At 40.9% G+C, this 18,224-nt stretch overlaps 1 protein-coding gene across 1 annotated transcript in view; it reads right to left on the reverse strand.

The window, feature by feature from the left end:
- igf1rb (insulin-like growth factor 1b receptor) overlaps nucleotides 1-18,224 on the reverse strand; it is a 57,071-nt gene that overhangs the window by 36,477 nt on the left and 2,370 nt on the right. The window contains exon 2 of the mRNA XM_067595738.1: nucleotides 9,485-10,051. Coding sequence (XP_067451839.1) covers nucleotides 9,485-10,051 — 567 coding nt within the window. The remainder of the gene's footprint in view (nucleotides 1-9,484; nucleotides 10,052-18,224) is intronic.

The following is an 18,224-nucleotide window of genomic DNA, read 5'->3' on the forward strand; positions in this document are numbered from 1 at the left end:
TTTACTTTACCTCTTTACCTTCATGGATAAATTACTAGACTGGAGCACGGCGACCAGATACGATAAAGTCAGACACAGATAAAGTCATTTACTACCAAAAAAGGCTGGATGTTGGTAGTAATGAATGTTCCAGTTCAAATTGGCCTGCAGTTGTTTTTTTTTAACGTTACACGTGTTGAGATAGTTTGTTTTTGTCACTGAAGTCAATTTGTTCATGATGTCCTCTTGAGTGTGGTAGCTTGTTTATTGTGTTGCCGGTTACAGTACCAGTCAAGAGTTTAGACACACTTTCTCATTCAAGTGAACAGGAAGGTGTGTCCAACCTTATGACTGGTACTGTATATTAGGCACAGGCCGCAAACGGTCATATTTTTGTTGATGCTACACCCATTTTGGGGCTTAATATGCAACAAGGAAGGCTAAATATTGCTATACTGATACATTTCATTTAAACAGCAGGGTTCCCTGCCATGTCACAAGAGCAAAACTTTGAATCAGTAGCCAGTCAGTAAAAGAACACGATTATTAATTGATACAATTTGAGAAAATGTAAAATGTACTATAGGGAGCTTGTTACATCCTTGTCAAAAACAGAAAATTGGTAAGCCAATTACATAAACGTAACATAAAATTCTAACCCTAAACCAGAGGATGCAAGAAACCTCCAACAAGGCCAATGTATTTTGCCCTTTCTCTCCGTCTTTCATCCTATTTCTCCACTGTGATCATGGCAGAGTAAAATGATGGAAAATGGGCCTTTATAACAAAACAAACTATTCCGACCAGCCTCGAATCCACAAACAAGAGTCTCATCTCAGTCCCTGGTCACAGCTCATCCCAATCTGACAGTGTTAACAGAGCACAATTAAAGGCCACATAATTACAGTAGGCACTTCAACACAGCCAAACCAGTAATGTTCTCTTCCAGGAATTCCAGGGATGGGTGTGACTGTTCACTAAAAGTAGTCATGGATGTGCCTGGTTTACAAAGCAGTCCCTATAATTACCAGCCCTGACAGCCTCCGGGTTCTGGGTCATGTGCAATATGGCCTTAAAATAATATCACGATATTGTAGGCCTTTTTGCTGTAACGATATTTTTGACGATATATTTTACAGAACTACTGCATTTCCATCCAACCTGAACGGGAATGCTGGAAATGCTAGAAAAAAATGAAACTGAAATATCGCAAAAAAGTTTTAACGCTTAGCTGAGGTGGAAAAGTTATGGCGTATCTTTAACCAGAAAATGTGACAAAGTGCGATGGACGCAGACTTTACGAAACATGAAGCATGTGACTTTATCATCCACTAAAGCTTCTGCTCTACTGAAGGGATGAAATGGTGGCAGACAAAAACATCAGATCAAAAATAAATGTCATATTTTCCAGCTGGTTTACATTGTTTGAGATATGACTAGTGCACTTAATCACATCATCTTGCTGCGCCCTCTTTTTCTGCAGTGGTTTAATACCACCAGACAAGACAATTAGTGCCATCTTGATGAGCCCAACTCTAAATATTTAAATAACAGTGGTGGAGGGCCGATTTTCTGGAAATTCAGTCAAAATTTGCGCTTTATTCGGAGCTGTGTTAACGTTAGTCATCCGAGTCCGGCTGATTAATACCAACCTTTAAACTAACTATAACTCAATGCAGACTGTATTGCGTAAAACAGCTGGTCCAGCTGGTGATTATCAACTAACTTCAGCCTGCTGTTTGACTGGCAGTGCTGTCTGCACTCCTCTGCTTGTGTGTTGACGTTTTCCTCCCACATCTTGACTGTTACTGGCTGAACCTCTACTCTTCCGAACTTCTAAAAACTGAATCTTTTATTTTTTGCGTGGCATTGCAAAGTACTGCTCTGATTAATTACTGCGTTGCAAATGTACAATATCATGATTGATCAAATATTGTCACCTGAGCTGAATCAGAACCTGATGAGACTTATCTTGTGGCCAGTGTAGATACTGTATGACGGACTATGCTTTTACTAAAGATTCATCATATTTTGTTGTATTACATTACAGTTGGCTTCAGTAATTGGCTGCAGTTTTAGCTTCTAAGTTTTGGTCAGGTCTAATTCCTCTGCCTCTTTGCTTGAAAGGTCCAAACAGCCTTTTTTTTACATCTATTTCACACACCTGGTGAAACTGCCAGCAAAGAGAGGACATCACAGTAGCTGTCTGTTAATCTGGGCTTATGGCAGTAATGAAGCCCTATACCAGCTGCATCTTCAGTCACCACCATGATCTGTTGTTTCGGCAGTTGCAAAACTGGATGAGAAGCTGTGCATTGATAAAATCACTCAAATTCAGATTCTGACACACTGAGACAAAACTGTAACAGATTCAGACAGGTATCAGAATTTCATACAAAAAAAGTATTTTAAAATCCTCTGTTAGGTCTTTGTGTTCTATCACAGGCCTCTAAGTGCTTGCTGGGCATCAGCCAAATGCACAAAGAGGCCCCAAAAATGTTAAAATTTTCTAATGTTATAATTGTCTGTTAAACATATGTGGCTTGACATGTTGACAAACATAATCAGCTGCTGTATGTGAGTGGCTGTCAACTGGCAATCAAAAGCTCTGCTGTAAATGGAAAGGACACATCAGCAAGCATCAGATAATAACCAGATGTAGAAGAAGTTTAAGTGTTTTTTTGTGAAAATAAAGGCAGGTATGTATTAGGTAAATGTATTACATTTTAAGAAGATTTGCGAAAAGCATAAACTGAATTGAATGTCTCTACTGTCAGTCCTTATGGACATCTTTGCAGTAACTGAAGGGACGACGTTTCTCATTCACTTTCAGGTCAAGGACTCACACAGGAAACCACCTGGACGCACACCTGCTTTACCAAAAACTCTGGAAGACCAGTCCAGTGTGTCTATCAAGCGAGGGAGTGGGTGTCTGTACAGTACATGATGGTATGGAGCTAATCATAGCAGAGATTAGACAGACATCAGCTGGAGCTGGTAGTCACTGGGCTTCCTTAAGCCTTAAGCACTGGGTCATACAAGTCAGACTGTCTGGATAACATGCCCTCTTTGCTGGAGCTGGGCTGCTCTGACTTTGATATACTCTGATCAAAAACACCTCCGCCCTCTCCTCTGTTGCACCACATGCAGTGATGTAAATGCCACATATTGTCAGTGGTTTGACCTGTGCTGTTCCTGCATGTGTGTCAGTACTGCTTCGTTTGATGTAAGAGGTCCTGTTCACATGTACTGTGTATTAGGAGGTAAAGCTGTGCATTGGTTTTTATAGACTAAGTCGTGCGCTGCACAAGTCACTTCACTTCAAACACACGTACAAAGAAAAACACAATATCTGAACTTACTAAAACACCTCTGTCATCTGATTTGAGATGAGTTTATCTGCTTCAACCTTGTGGACCAACACACTCACTGCCTATATTACACATATAGTATATTACAATATCACTATGTATCATACTTTATACACAAACAATGCTCCCCAGCTATAACAGCAGGCCTTCCTCCTGTTTTTTTTTTAGAATAGTTTGCTAAAGACTACTACTGCAGAGACTTTGGGAATGGTGTTGGTTGATAAGAACAGCAGAAGTGCTCCTCCCTTTGATAACTGTATCAAAGTATTGAAATTTGTATTTAAATGTCAGTGTTGTAACAATACCGATAGGAGACAAGCTGTAGTTCATTAGTTCATTTTCTGTTTCGCTTTCTCAAAATAAACATGAATATTTAGATTTTGGCAGTGAGAAAAGTCACAAAAAGGCCATTAGTAGTATTTGTAGAAATTAAAATAATAAGTGTAGTGAACTTCAGAGGCTTCTAAAAGTCCATATACACGTGTGTATGTGGCTTCCTCCTACCCAGAATGCAACACTCTAAAAGTACTGGCCATGAAAAAGCTCTCTGTGGTATAGAAGCAGTATATTGAAAGCTGACTTGCTCACAGCAGCAACGTGACAAAGGCTAATTTGACTTAGTGGTAATGTAGCCACATGCTCTATCTCTTTGTTCTAATGTTGTGGTCACTGTGTGCTACACCTAAAAGGAAACTGCTGTACTGTAGAGAACAGAGCCGAGCTGATACGGTGATATCAGACCCTCACTATAGATGAGTCACTCTCACAGAGATAAACAGAAAAATGATGAGTGAGAATATACAGTAGCAGATGCTCGGTTGTCTTTCAAAACAGGAAGGAAACAGTGTTGTTGAAAACAAGATCAATTATGCAACTTGGTTTTGATACCACTGGTTGCTTCCGGCGGAATCATGTCTCAAACCCTTAAAAAAAAAACCCCAACGCTTAATAGCACAAACGATCAACACAAGCCATGCTCATCCCAGCTAACTCATCTGCAACATGCTGGGTGAAAGCAAACACTTACAAGGTCAAAATGCAACAGAGATGGTTCAATTTTAAAAACCTCAAAGACATTAGAGAGGCAGAAATTGATGTGTTCACATTAAGAAAAATATATGTTTAAAAATGGCCTCACATCTAGCACTAGAGAAGCGCTGGGTAAATAAACACTGGATCTACCACATCCAAAGCCAACTAGAAAACAGGAACGGGAGGGGGGCTGGGACTGAGTCCACAACTCACTCGCTCTCTCTTTAGCTCTCTGTCACACACATGGAAGTGTGTTTTCCTGCTAGACAGCTGATAGCGTGTTGCCTGCATGTCGGCCAACACGCGCAATTTCACTGATGCCGCAGCAAGTTATTCAGCATTTGCATGCCTGCTGAAAAATCACAACAGTACGTAGTACCACAAACAGACCAGAGATCTGTTTAAAGCCTGTATACCCAATATAGCCAATAAAACACACACAAGTTTTCATTCAGATGTTCACACCGGCACTGATGGTGGTAACGAGCACAGTGCTTTTCTGCTGTTCGTTCATAAACTACAGCACATTCCTGATAAAGACGTAATGTTTACTCGTAACAAGCGACAATAACTTAGTCACTGATGTAATTTACATTGAATTCAGGACACCTGAAGCGTTGCACTCAAGAAATTTGCATCGGCACAGATCTAATCTCATTGTTTTACATACAGGTTGAACTATAAAGTCTGTATTCTGTGACATAAATCATATGGCGGAACAAAACTCTGCCACCTGCTCTAACCCCACCCCAGTTTGTATTGTCAGGGTACATTTTTGTAGGTTCTGGATTTTTTTTTTTTTTTTTTTTTTGAAGTGTATGGAAGAGATGCACTGATGTCTGCCACAGTGTCTGTTTGGATGTTGCCACTAGGTGTCACCAAAGTCAGAACAATCAAATCCTAAACATGGGGGCATTAAGTTCAGGTATTTTTTTCCCCTACTTGATTCTAATTTGTCTTGCAACCCTACTGTTCATAACAAAATGACAATTACACCTATTGTCCTGTTGTTTATTTTTTTATACTTCTTGCATTCATTGTGAAAAAATAAATCTCTTTGAAAAGTTTGGACACACTTTCTCATTCACGGGAATCGGAAGGTGTGTCTAAACTTTTGACCGGTACTGTATATATTTTTGTCTTATTGCCTTTTCAGGGAAACACTGACACGTCAAAGATGGTAAATTAATCAAATGGCAGGCTGAGCAACAACCCTGAAGACAATCCTTCTAGTTTAATGTGTAATCCCTTCAGCCAGAGGTTAAAAAAAGACAAAAAATTCCTTCCAGTAAATCCCAGAAGACTTACTTTGTACTTTAATGATGTGCTTTCATCTCCTCCGACCACACAAAGCACCGGAAAAACATCCCCCATGCTGTTCAGTGTGTGAGCATGTGTGAGCGTGTGTGGGTTTGTGTGCTTGAGAGAGAGTGTGACGCAGTGTGTTTGCTTCCCAGCATGCACGGACATGGCTCTTCTTTGGAAGAAGCTTATGAGTTATGAACGAGACAAAACACCCAAACCAGATTCCAAAAAACAAATGAGGGAAGTAAACACGGGAGAATGTAGCCCCCACCACCACTAGAGAAAAAAAAAAAAAAGCTTCACTTTCCCAGAGAAGGAAACAAGCTTTGAACCCTCTTTTCCCTGTAATAGTTTTATGAATGAGTTCAGGCTGAAAGCATGTCCTTTATATTAACTCAATGAAAACAGGGCTGGTACTTTCCCCCTCAGTCATTTATTGATCTGATGAATGAGCTTGGAAATAACATTGACTGTCATGCCAGCACAGCACAAGGCCTGTGAGGAAGGCACACATTCAAACAATGGATCCCAGATAAGATTACTGAAGCTTGATACAGGGGCGTTATCAGAAGAGACAAAAAAACTATCATGATGATACAACCCTCTGTCACTCCCATCTAGCTTCACGGAGGTCAGTGTGTTTGGTGTCGTACAAACATCAAGTAAAACAACACAATTCAACACACAGCGATATCAGACTTTAGTATTTTTATTACTACACACTATTTACACACAGCACCGTGTAGCATACATGTAGACGGCGGATCTACCAGACTTGAGTGAATGAACCCTGTTTGGTCAACGAACTCAACAACTCCAGTTATCAGCCTTCTTCGCTTTAATGAAGCCTGGCTTTACTACCACCAGACTTCTCCAATAAACCGCCTAATAAATAGCACAACAATGCAGTTTCTGCGGCGAGAGCAGGGGTGCTCATGTTGTTTGAGATCAATTCTGCTTTAAGGCAGTTGCAGCGTCAACCGATGGCCCATTTGCCCTGGCTGACACACTCCCTCTGGAGCCCAGTAGACTGTTTATGCATCTTCACAGGGTCATTCTGCCGTTTTTACTTAAACTGACTTCACTGAACATGTCAACCTCTTAAACAGGAAGAATCTGAACATGAGCACAGCACTTTTAGTCATGGCTAAAAGTGCTTCATCTGTCCGGTTAGTCACATTATAAAAAATGGCCTGGGACAAACTGCAACCACAAGGCTTTGGGACAAGTGTGGTAAAATTATCCGGACCTCCGGAGTAGAGTCTACTTTAATTCTGCGGGGAGGTTTGAATTTTCCTTCCTGTCTATTTGTACTCTTATCTGCTGTATAATTGAATTTCTAAAGTTTAAATAAAAAGATTTTTCAACCAGACAGCACTACTGGCACCAGTTTGTCAGGACAATAGTGGAGCAGAGGTCTGCGTGTGTACACTATGACATCATACAGCTGCAAACAAAAGAAATGTGGCTCCAGTACTAGATCACTAGGAGTTGCAGTAGTTGTAACAGTGGTGTAAGTAGAGGCAGTAGAAGCAGCTGTATTACTATATTTACAGTTGTAATCTTAGCAGGAGGAGAAGTACTTGTAGTAGTAGTAGTGGCAGCAGCAGATGGCCTAGTAGTTGAGGCAGTAGTAATAAAAACACTAGCTCAGCACCTGTTGCAGTGGCAATGGTAATAGGAATACTACTAGCCAAGACATTCAGTATTAGTTCTTGGCTATTTAGAGCCCCTGAAAACTTACTCCATAACATCAACTATTAATGACAAAAATAGGCATAATCAAAATTAAAATACATCTTTAGGTATGTTAGGTAGCTTTATGCAACACGTCATATCATCTTTTTCCAGCTGAGCCCCGCCCACTTCAAACTAGTGCGAAGGCCACAGAGAAAAAACAAAAATATAGGAATCTCTATTGGAAAAATGCAAAACTGTCTGTAACTTTTGCAGAAAATAGCGTGTTTGTGTCAGATCCCATCACTCATGAAGCTTACTGATAAAGTTTTCAAGGCCTTTATAAATGATATCCAAATCTATTTCCTGTCCTTCACCACCTCCTGCCCTCTGAAAAACAAGTTGTAGTCTAGTCTCAACACAGTGGAGTTTACAGACAGAAAGATGGCATTCTATCAGGAGAGACTGCACTGTTTCTGTACAGGGCTGTTACACTCCTTACATCTGGCTGCTTGTAGGACTTTGTCATATTGACAAAATACCTCCATATTATGTCAATATTTCTGTCATCAGAACAATCCAATAACTTCAGAAACTCTATAACTGTATCATCATATTAAGACAATATTAGGAATTGCTGATTATTTGACTGATGATGCAAGAAGAAAAAATGGTCACATAAATAACCAAAATGTAAATATAACATACTTTTGAATCAAGGAGGTTTTTGTCAAAACAATACAGCTGCCAGCTGTTGAGTGGATGGTGCAGACGGGTGGCCTTCCTGCATGTGAAGACTAAACTGTAGATAGGGCGTCATGGTGTTTTTAGGTCACCATCCATATGGTGACCGGCTAAATGATCTGGACTGATATTCTTTCCTATTGGATGAGAAACCTCACCTGTTGTCTACATGAGTCTGACACCTGTTAGCACAAACACAGAGGCACAAAGAGGAGAGAGAGGAGAGTTCCAGATTATATTGTGGACTCTCCATAGTGTTTTCCTGCTGATGGGAGAAATGATAACTAAGGCTGTTCTTCTCCACCTGACACCCCCGGTTCATCCAACACCTCCATCCAACCAGAACGTCTTCCTCCAACAAATTCCACCTCCTGATGCCCACACTCTGCCACTCCAACAACACACAAGGCAGGCCAGGCGTATGTGTGTGTGTGTGTCAGACATATTTGCATCTCCGTAATCTGTCTACGTGTGTGCCTGCCTGAATCTCTCTCTGTGCTTTGTGTGTGTTTGATGACGATGGCTGTGTGCGTGCGTGCGTGCGTGCGTGCGCATGTCTGTGTTTACATGCATGCAATCCAGGCCAGTCCTGCGACAGTTCCATGTCACAAGACTGAAAACATCAACATGCTGAGTCTGCAGCAAGGCGCCAGTCACCAGGGAAACAATTCAGCCAGACACACACACTCAGTCAGCCAAAACACATCGTCTGAAACGCACCAGCAAAACAAGTCATCTAAAACACTGCAGTCGTAAACACAAAATTAAAGGGCAAGTTCACACTTATTGTGCTTGGGATAGTTTAATTAAAGTCTAGAGCATTTACTCCTTTATTTCAGTTTGTTTTAGGCAGGTGAGAACAACTGAACTGAACAAGACACCTGAAAAACTGGGTTACTGCTTCTTTTGAGAGACATGCAATAGGAATGAGAATATAATCCACACCAACTAGAGGAAACCACCCCAAAACACAAGGTTTGATGAATATACGGGAACACATTTTGACATTTGAAATCCAGTAGTTGCGCATACTTAGAAAAATCTTGCACAACAACGACATCAGCAGAGGAAAAACTCAAACCTCAAAAGTATGTTTAGCTCTTTCTTTGTGTCCCCTTAAATTGTATAAACACCTAAGATGTATTACAGCAAAGATCCACAGAGAACGTCGCCTTCCCCTCTCCACACAGCCAGTTAGAGCAGTTTAAAGAGACAGGCAGCAGGCCACAGCTGTAGGCACAGAGCTGTTCATTACACTCCCAAATTCACATCTACACAAATCAGGCTGAAGGCTAGACTGTCTGCATGATGTATCTGCAATTTTTTTTTAAAAAATCCCTCCAGAGCTACAGTATCGTGTGTGAAAGTCAGCTTACCTTTCTGGCAGTGATTGGAGTTCCAGCAGCGGTAGTTGTAGTTGTTGTTGAACATGGTCTTCCTGCACTGAGGGTTGTTCTCCATGATACCTGGACAAACATCGCTGCACTCCTTGGACTGCTTGTTCCCGGCAATGAAATTGTTGAACTCTGCGTCCATGATGAGGGACCAGTCGATAGAGTCCAGGTAGCAGAGCTCAGGGTTTTTCTCAATGCGGATGGCACCGCGGGTGATGTTCCTCAGGTTGAACAGGCCAATGTCCTTCAGGCTGGTCATCTCGAAGATCACCAGGGCGTAGTTGTAGAAGAGGTTACGTCCACGGATGACGGTGAGGTTGGGAAAGAGCGTGCTCAGACTGTCCAGGCCAGATACCCGGAATAGCAGCAGGTAGTCGGTGATCATGGTCAGCTTGGGGAAACTGAGGGAGCGGAAGACTTCCTGGTTGATGTTGTTGTTGTTTTTGTCACCGATGAGGAGAATCTGTAGGTAGCCCTCCACCACTGTACAGTTCTCTAGGCGCCTAAATTCACTGATGTCATTGCCAATGTCGATGCTGGGGCCGCAGACTGCGGGTGGGAAACAAAAAGGAGACAGTGAGGTGACTGTATAATTGTTATGTATGATAGAAAGCCAAGTAATTACCACCCCACTATATATTCCATTATTTCTTTGCTGTATAATCTTATTTGATGCTTGCAACATCCCCATTTCTCCACATGGATTATAACAATGTCATCATACCAGTATTCACCAAAGCAAAGCAGCAAAACTATTACACGAGGACTCATTCTTACAAATGATCTGGATTTTTCAGAATTTATTCACACACTCTTTGCAATAAATATCTGTTGAATGTAACAATTCTACAAAACAATGCACTCCATTCCTGACCCAGAGATATTTATAAAGAGATGTTTATCCAATACAATTTTCAAATATTGACAGTACACTTGAGCTGCGGTGTTGTTGACAGAACATGTTTGCCTTGCAGTTCTCATTTTCAATGCCAACTTATGGTGCGACAAAGTAAATACTTGAGCCAGGTTCAAGTCAAGCTTAGATTAACGGCGCAATAAAGTTAAGACGGCTCTGCCTTCAGGCTATTGTTGCTCTTGTTTCCAACCAATATCACCACAGTTTGAGGTTTTATTGTGTGATGTTATGAAGCTTTCATCATGTAACAACATGAAAGGCCTAGAAACTATTCTACCACAAAAAGCATCATCCATAAAACATGTATACACTGTCAGTTGATCAAATACAGTATATGTAATGAAGCAACATGTTAAACAAATGACAAAATGAATCATGGAGGAGTTTCACAAGTACTATGGCAATATCATTCTTCATGAAACAAGAGTCTGTAGCCACGCTAGCGGCTCTGCGAGGCTGTACTTAGCACTCAGCTGTACTCCGAGCTAAATGGTAACATCAGCATGTTAGCATGCTCACAACGACAACATTGCTAATATGCAAATCTTTAGCAGGTATAAGGGTTGGTTTATGCTCGATCAGAACTAGTATGTACAACACAATGTCTGCCCACATCAGAAATCGAAAGTGTCAAAATCAAAAGCCAACTGTCATAGAGATAATACAGATGTGATACTGACAGTCTCTCCTGGAACGCATTCATAGTGTTGCAGGGTCAGGCAGGGTTTCTCCTTGGGAAGTTAAAACCTTTTTCCTTCCCCACCTCCGCACACCTGGCCAATGATCGGTGAGACACAGACCCCCCCCTAATCTGATGTCAGAAAGGTGTGGGGGCAGGAGGTTTCCCAAGCGGTTTGACTGTCTGACAAGCAGTTCTGACCATGTTCACCATCTTAGTTTGGCATGTTAGCATGCTAAAATTTGCTAACAGAGAGGAAGGCTGAGGCTGATTCATTTTGCAAATATTCTATAAACCAAAGTATTGGACAAATTCAAATTTGATGTGATGATGGCAGTAGACAAAAAAGTTAAGAAATCACCAGCTATTAAAATTCATCCATGAATGTCTGCAACAAATTTCATGGCAATCCATCAGATAGTTATAGAGATATTTCACTCCAAACCAAAAATGTCAACCTCATGGGGCCAATAGAGGAAAAGTCAGTAGGATACATTGTGTAGGAACCATGAAAGGCAGAATTTTGTGCCAATTCGTTGATTAAATGTTGAGATATTTCCAAGTGAAAACTGTGATCTGCTAGAGGGGCTACATGAAAAGTCAGGGGATCACCAAAGTCGGTAGGATTCATCGTCTGGGGACCAAGATCATCTGTACCAAATTTTATGACAATCCATCCAATAGTTGAGATACTTCACTAAAAAGCAAAAATCTCATCCTCATGGGGGCCTTAGAGGAAACGTCAGGGGATCAGCAAAGTCAGTAAGCCTCCACCTCTGGGGATCATGAAAATCTGTACAAAGTTTCATGGCCATCCATTCAATAGATGTTGAAATATTTCAGTGTGGACCAAAGTGAAGGGATCCCACCGACACTGTCATCTCTACAGCCACACCTATAGCACGGCTGATAAAAACAGCAGTGGAACTACAGAGTAGCGTCCCCAAGTCTCAACCTGTGCCAGTCTTTGTATACAATATGATGTTCTGAATTGAAGCCACCTATCTACAGTAGAAATGTCTGGGCTTTGAATCAAACAAATAACGACATCAGACAACAAAGGATAATTGTCTGTCCTTTGATATGAACAATCTGTAAAACATGTATTTATGCACTTTTATGTTCAGTGTAAAATAGATTTGTTCTCGTTTGTTTTGCTTTTAACCACTATTAGTGGCTTTTAACCACTAATACCGCTAACCAGTATTAGTTAGATATTTATACTAACACGGTCAGTAGGGTTGGATTCTATTAGGACAAGAAAACAGCCGGTGCCAAACCAACTACAAAGAAACGTATGAACAAGTTTCTACTACTGGCCTCTGAATAATCAAGAGCCCTCATCAGAAAAAGTTTGGTGGTGATGATCGGTGATGACTGGTGAAGTGTTTGCCTCTCCAACTCTTACACCCACCTGTGTGCTGTGCTCTAAACAATACTTAGCCTGAAGCCCCAGCAGCACCCACAGAAACATGGAGGCCATTATCGCACATCACTGTGAGGAGGATTTAGACTTCAAAAGCTGGAGGGCGGTGAGTCATGGAAAACTCACACCAACCAGCTAACAGGTTGTCACACTACTACTTTAATGCTGGTCTATAAAGTTTTACTGTATGAATGTGACGCAGGGAAGCTTGGGAAAAACTATGCTTTCTCAGCAAACAATAAATTGTTTTCTTAATGACAGGCTTTTATAATTAAACATTAGGGCTGGCGTTGTAGGTTTAATGAGTATAAATAAATGTGTAATTTTTATTAAGGCATTGCCCTAAAAGCAAAACCTGGAGCTTGAGCAATGCGCTGCTGTACATACATATTCCCACACCAGATGTTACGCCCCAGGGTTGTACACTTCCCCGTATAACTTAAGAAAATAAGTTATTGTGTAATATGTAATAAACTCTCTACCATCTTCTGACAAATTACAATAAGGTAATGAAGTACATCAAGAGTAGAACGACAAGTGAAAGACTACTCTACGAACTGAATTTGATAATATGAAAAAAAAAAGGTCTCAATGCAAAATATTATGAGTGGTTACAGACAGTACCGCTGATACTATAATCTGTAGTTCCCCAAATGTGGTGGTGTCTCATAAGAAACCACACTGCTATTGAGGTGGAACAAAGTTTAATTTCCAATCTAAAAGTACACACTGAACCTTTCTGCTGGCAATGGAAACTATTCCCAATCTCCTCAACGCGGTTTGACAGCGTAGCACAACTTGACTCATCATTAAATTGGAACAGGTCCATAACTTACCAGCTACAGAGATCTACCACCATTATACATTCTCAAAAACCACAGTGTTCTGATTTCAGCTTTCACAATCAGTAATGATCTACTGTTGGATCAGGAACACTAAAATAAAAGAATTCATTTAAATTCTAAATGTTGGTTGTAGTTAAAAATGATCAATTAGCTCATGTTTCCACAGTATGTTTAACAGACTGTAAACTGTGACTGATGTTCATGAACATGGGATCTAACAAATCAGGATCTTATCGTGCAGCTCTTTGGCTCTGAAATTATCCACTGAACAGCAGCTCTGGAGTCAAGCTGTTTTCACATATGAACTCTGGACAATGTCCGGAGAATCAGGTCTGGACAATGTTCAGAGTTGCCCCTTCACACATGTGGCACACATCAGACGCGTTTTCATCTATTGGAAATAAAATAAATTAAAAAAAAAAAAAAAAAAACAGCTTTCATTTTACATGAAATCACAGGAAGTCTTCTCTTCCATTAGCTCTAGCTTCCCAGCGGAGCGTTCAGGCCCAGTCAAAACAATGCAGCTTAGCTGGCCTGCTGCGTTTATCTAACGCCAGCCGGATGATAGCAACATCACCAACACGCCCACTCGCTCACTGTGAATTCTCCGGAAAATGACCTGCTGTATTCACACATGGACTCAATTAGACGTTACACGGACTTGGTGCTAGGGAGCTGACAGGGTAAAGTCTGTTTAATGTCCGATCTGACTGACTTGGACATTTGCGTTCACACATATATTATCCTCCGGGTAATGTCAGGATAACTTCAGGGTTGCAGTGCATGTGTGAAAGGGGCTTCAGTTACACACAGAGAGGGAGGCTGCAATGATAGCATGACACTGCCCAAACGCAAACCACAAGTTTGAAGTGATAAAACAAATGAAACACATAAGTAGGAGAGTATAGCATCCCTCCATGAGTGGTCCATCATTTGCTGATGAGGGAGCTAATAGTCCTGCTAAATTTCAGAAATCTTTGTACTTTTCCAGTTGGGGGATTAAAGGAAATTTTTGGCTATTTTTTGAAAATATCTTGTACTACAACAAATCATATATGTTTCTGTACAGCTGGGCAAAGTCTGATATGTTAAAACTAAGCTAAGCTTTGGCAAAGTTCACTATAAACAGTAACTTTCTTATAGTCAGTTCAAACCAACACAGTGACGCAGGTACAAATTCCTGATGTCACAACAGTCCTAAAGTGCAACTCAGAGAAAGGGAAACACAGACTGTACAGTTTTCCATATTTGAGATTGATTAGGGCTTTAACAAATAACTCATTTAACACCTTGATTTTAAAAACTGCATATAGAACATGCAGCAAGATGTAACAGTAAGCTTTTATTTGTGGGTTATTGACTTCCAGTGACTTGCAACCAAATATTACTTCTTTTGGGTTTATGTTAAATAGAATTGTGTGACTGTATAAAACAGTACACAGTTTGCACACTGCTAATCTGATGTTAATGTAAACACCCTCAAACTAAAACTGAGAGTCAGAACTCCAAAATCATAGACAGTGATCTTTTTCAGATCTAATCTGCAGAAGTATAGAAACAACAAAACAAGAAATGTGTATCTGTCCTCATACTTTCTTGCTGCTTTAAGAGAGGACTGATCCCAGTAAAATCACAATAGTGAAGTACACAGTATTTAAATTTAAAGGTCCAATGTATAAGATTTAGTGGCATCTAGCTGTGAGGTTGCAGACTGCAACCAACAGGATACCCCTCCCCTCACCCTCCACTTCCAAGAATGTGGGAGAACCTATGGTGGCTGCGAAACTCTCTAGAGTCAGTGTTTGTGGTTTGTCTGGTCTGGCCTACTGTAGAAACATGGCGGTGCAACATGGCGGGCTCTATGGAAGAGCACCCGCTCTCTATATAGATATAAAGGCCTCATTCTAAAGTAACAAAAACATGACGATTCTTATCTTCAGGTGATTATACACTAATGAAAACATACTTATGAATAATATATCCCATTTCTGCCGAGTCTGTTCTGCTAGATGCCACTGAATTCAACACACTGGACCTTTAGGGTAGAAGATAAAAAGAGGAGGAAAAATAGTAACATTTCTACATTATATTATATATATTATCCAGTCCAATGCCACATCTCATGTCTACTGCTTTGCTCCAACTACTACACTCCTTGATCCTTTTCAGGGACATAAAATACACGCAAAAAGCAGCAGACACAACAAAAATTGGCAGATAGACGCACAACTTTCTACTGAAAAACACAAAAAAGAAAGTTGGGCCCATTTATGAAAATTAAGTTGGTAAACTGGCTCAAACAAGTCTAAGATTGTCCTGTAATTTTTTTCCCCAAAAGCATGTTTTACCACAGTAAACTATACAGACAACAAATATATCCAATGTAAAAATGTCCCAAACTTGACCTCTTTCAACCCTACTTGGGACATCAATGCCAAAGCACAGTGACGCTGTGGCTCGCGGTGTACCAGTGTCCTGCTAAAATACGTTTCATTTGTATTGCCTTTCTTTGCATTTGGCATTTTAATTGGGGATAATTTGGTTCTCACATAAAATAGAGGGTTGAGAGCAGTAGGCTTTTCAAACTGAAGCTGCCGAGAGTTTAGGTCTTCTCGAGAGACGACATGAGAGCCTTTGGTGTGCCATTATAAAATGCCTTTGGTGTGATTTAAGGCCAGCAGTGTGCTGGTATGGCGGTTATGTCTTTCTCTGTAATCTACTTGTCAGTGCACACTGTCAGCAGCCCTCAGTGAGCTGCATACCTGTTAATACAATCCCAACACCCGGGCCTGTAAAAAGACACACTGCCTAGTGATGTTACATCACCACAGCCTCAACGCTTCACCCTCAGTGGCCTCACTGCAGCGCCAGCATGGCCATCTTTCATGGGAACTGCTCCTAATCAAGCCTGTGAAAATACTAAAGAAAGTTTCTGATCAAAATGTACACCCGGCTAAGTGAAAAATACCAATGGCAGGTGTAGGAGCTTAATAACTCCCCCTCTCTTTCCTCTCATACCGACACATTTTAAACAGCTGAGTACACAAGCCTATCTCCGCAGGCTTTGATGAGCCTCCAGATCACATATTTACTTTTGATAACCTTTTCCCAGCTGGCTGCAATACCCAGACTGTCCGCAGACAATCAGCGGAAATCCACTAGAAGCCCATTAAGAGAAGAAATAGGAAGCAATACGCCCTCTTAGCTGGCACTTCATTCACTGCCAATAGACTGCAGCAAGTCTGTTTACTCCTCATTTCCATCCCGTTAGTGACAGACCGCCCGAGGGGGAACGTATTCATAAATACTTTTCCACATGAGAGACAAGGTGAGAAGAAATGCGCTGGGAAGCTTTAGCAAAAGATCGCTCTTGACAGATAAAACTTGTTTGGTTCATCTGAAAAGCTGTGTCTGCAGGAACAGAGCTGAACCTGGTTAACCCAAACCAGCCAGCTGCCCTTAAGCCTCAACTGATACAGCAGACCAGCAGGAATGTTCAGAGTTTAGCCACACAAGGAACCTTTAGACAGCTCCACACCGGAGTGAGAATGAATGTAGGATTTCGATGGGAGAACCTCTCTGCAGCTCCCAGGTTTGTCCTGTGACCACTGGGGCTAACAGTAAACCCCATAACACACAGTTCACAAGCTCCTCACTCTTTCCAATCAACAGAACTTGGTCTGTTTTGCTTGCGAATGTACTTTGGCTTGTTCTATTTAAAACCCAGACCCTGGATCAACCCCCTGACCCACCCCTCCCCAACATGTCATGATGAATGGGATGAATCGGGAAGCCCAGTTTACAGAGTAGCTGGAAACATGGAAAATTTTCAGATGGCAACACATATAAAGATTTTTTAAATAAATACAAAAGCTTAAAATTCATTAAACGTGAAGGTTTACAAGCTGACAGAGCATATGAGCTTGATTAGGCCACCGTAGTTTGTCACTAAAAAGTCCTAATCCTTGCACTGATCCATCTGTGTGGTACCAATTAGTGCCTCTCAAAATTATCTCAAAGTTTCAAATGAGTATTAGTTCACTTCAGGAAAAACATTGGACTGTAATTTATAACCTCAGCCCTTCTGTGATTCCCATCATTTGCCTGATGGGAGGATGTTGTTGCGCCTGATCAACACAGCTGCAGCAGTCTGGCATTCATGAAACTATTTCCAAGTTCAAGGTATCCCCAGGTTTGTTTTACAAAGGAGAATAAATGACTATGTTCTGCCAGAAAAGTGCACAGTGACCCCTGTAGACAAATAGCGTTTGTTGCTGTGGTTTCAGTCAGTATTAAGGGAGTTTTGTTCAAATGGATGGCTTTTTTGGGGAGAATATCTACATACAAAAGAAGACGTAAAGTTGACAGTGGTGGTTGTGATTATTTCCCTCAGTTTAGATCTGTTCTCTCACCAAAAATCATGGAAAGTTAACACGAATATGATGGCAAAGCTCTTCCACGGTTTTAAATTAAGTCAAGACCTTTATCTACAATAACATTGCTCCCTTTCTGGTGTTTACATGTTTTTATGTTGCACTTTCAAGATCCCAATTGGACTAGACTGTAAAACCATCAGAGCAGCAGTAATCGAGGGATTCCACAAGTTTTTCTGACTACTTTTGACTCCTTCGGATGTTTAAAAAAAAAAACAGCCCTGTAACCAACAACCATGAAAAACTAAATATTGTGCGCATGTCTGTGTGTGCTTGTTCATTTTACGGCTCTATGATAGAATACACAGGGTGTTATTTGTCAAGGCTTAGTACAAGCAGGTCCAGTGACAACTGACGTGTTTGCCCACCGTTCGCAGTAGTGTTTCTCACTTCAATATGAAATTAATACATGATATTTTTGAA

This window comes from Thunnus thynnus, chromosome 1, assembly GCF_963924715.1.
Source record: "Thunnus thynnus chromosome 1, fThuThy2.1, whole genome shotgun sequence".
Taxonomy (NCBI): Eukaryota; Metazoa; Chordata; class Actinopteri; order Scombriformes; family Scombridae; genus Thunnus; species Thunnus thynnus.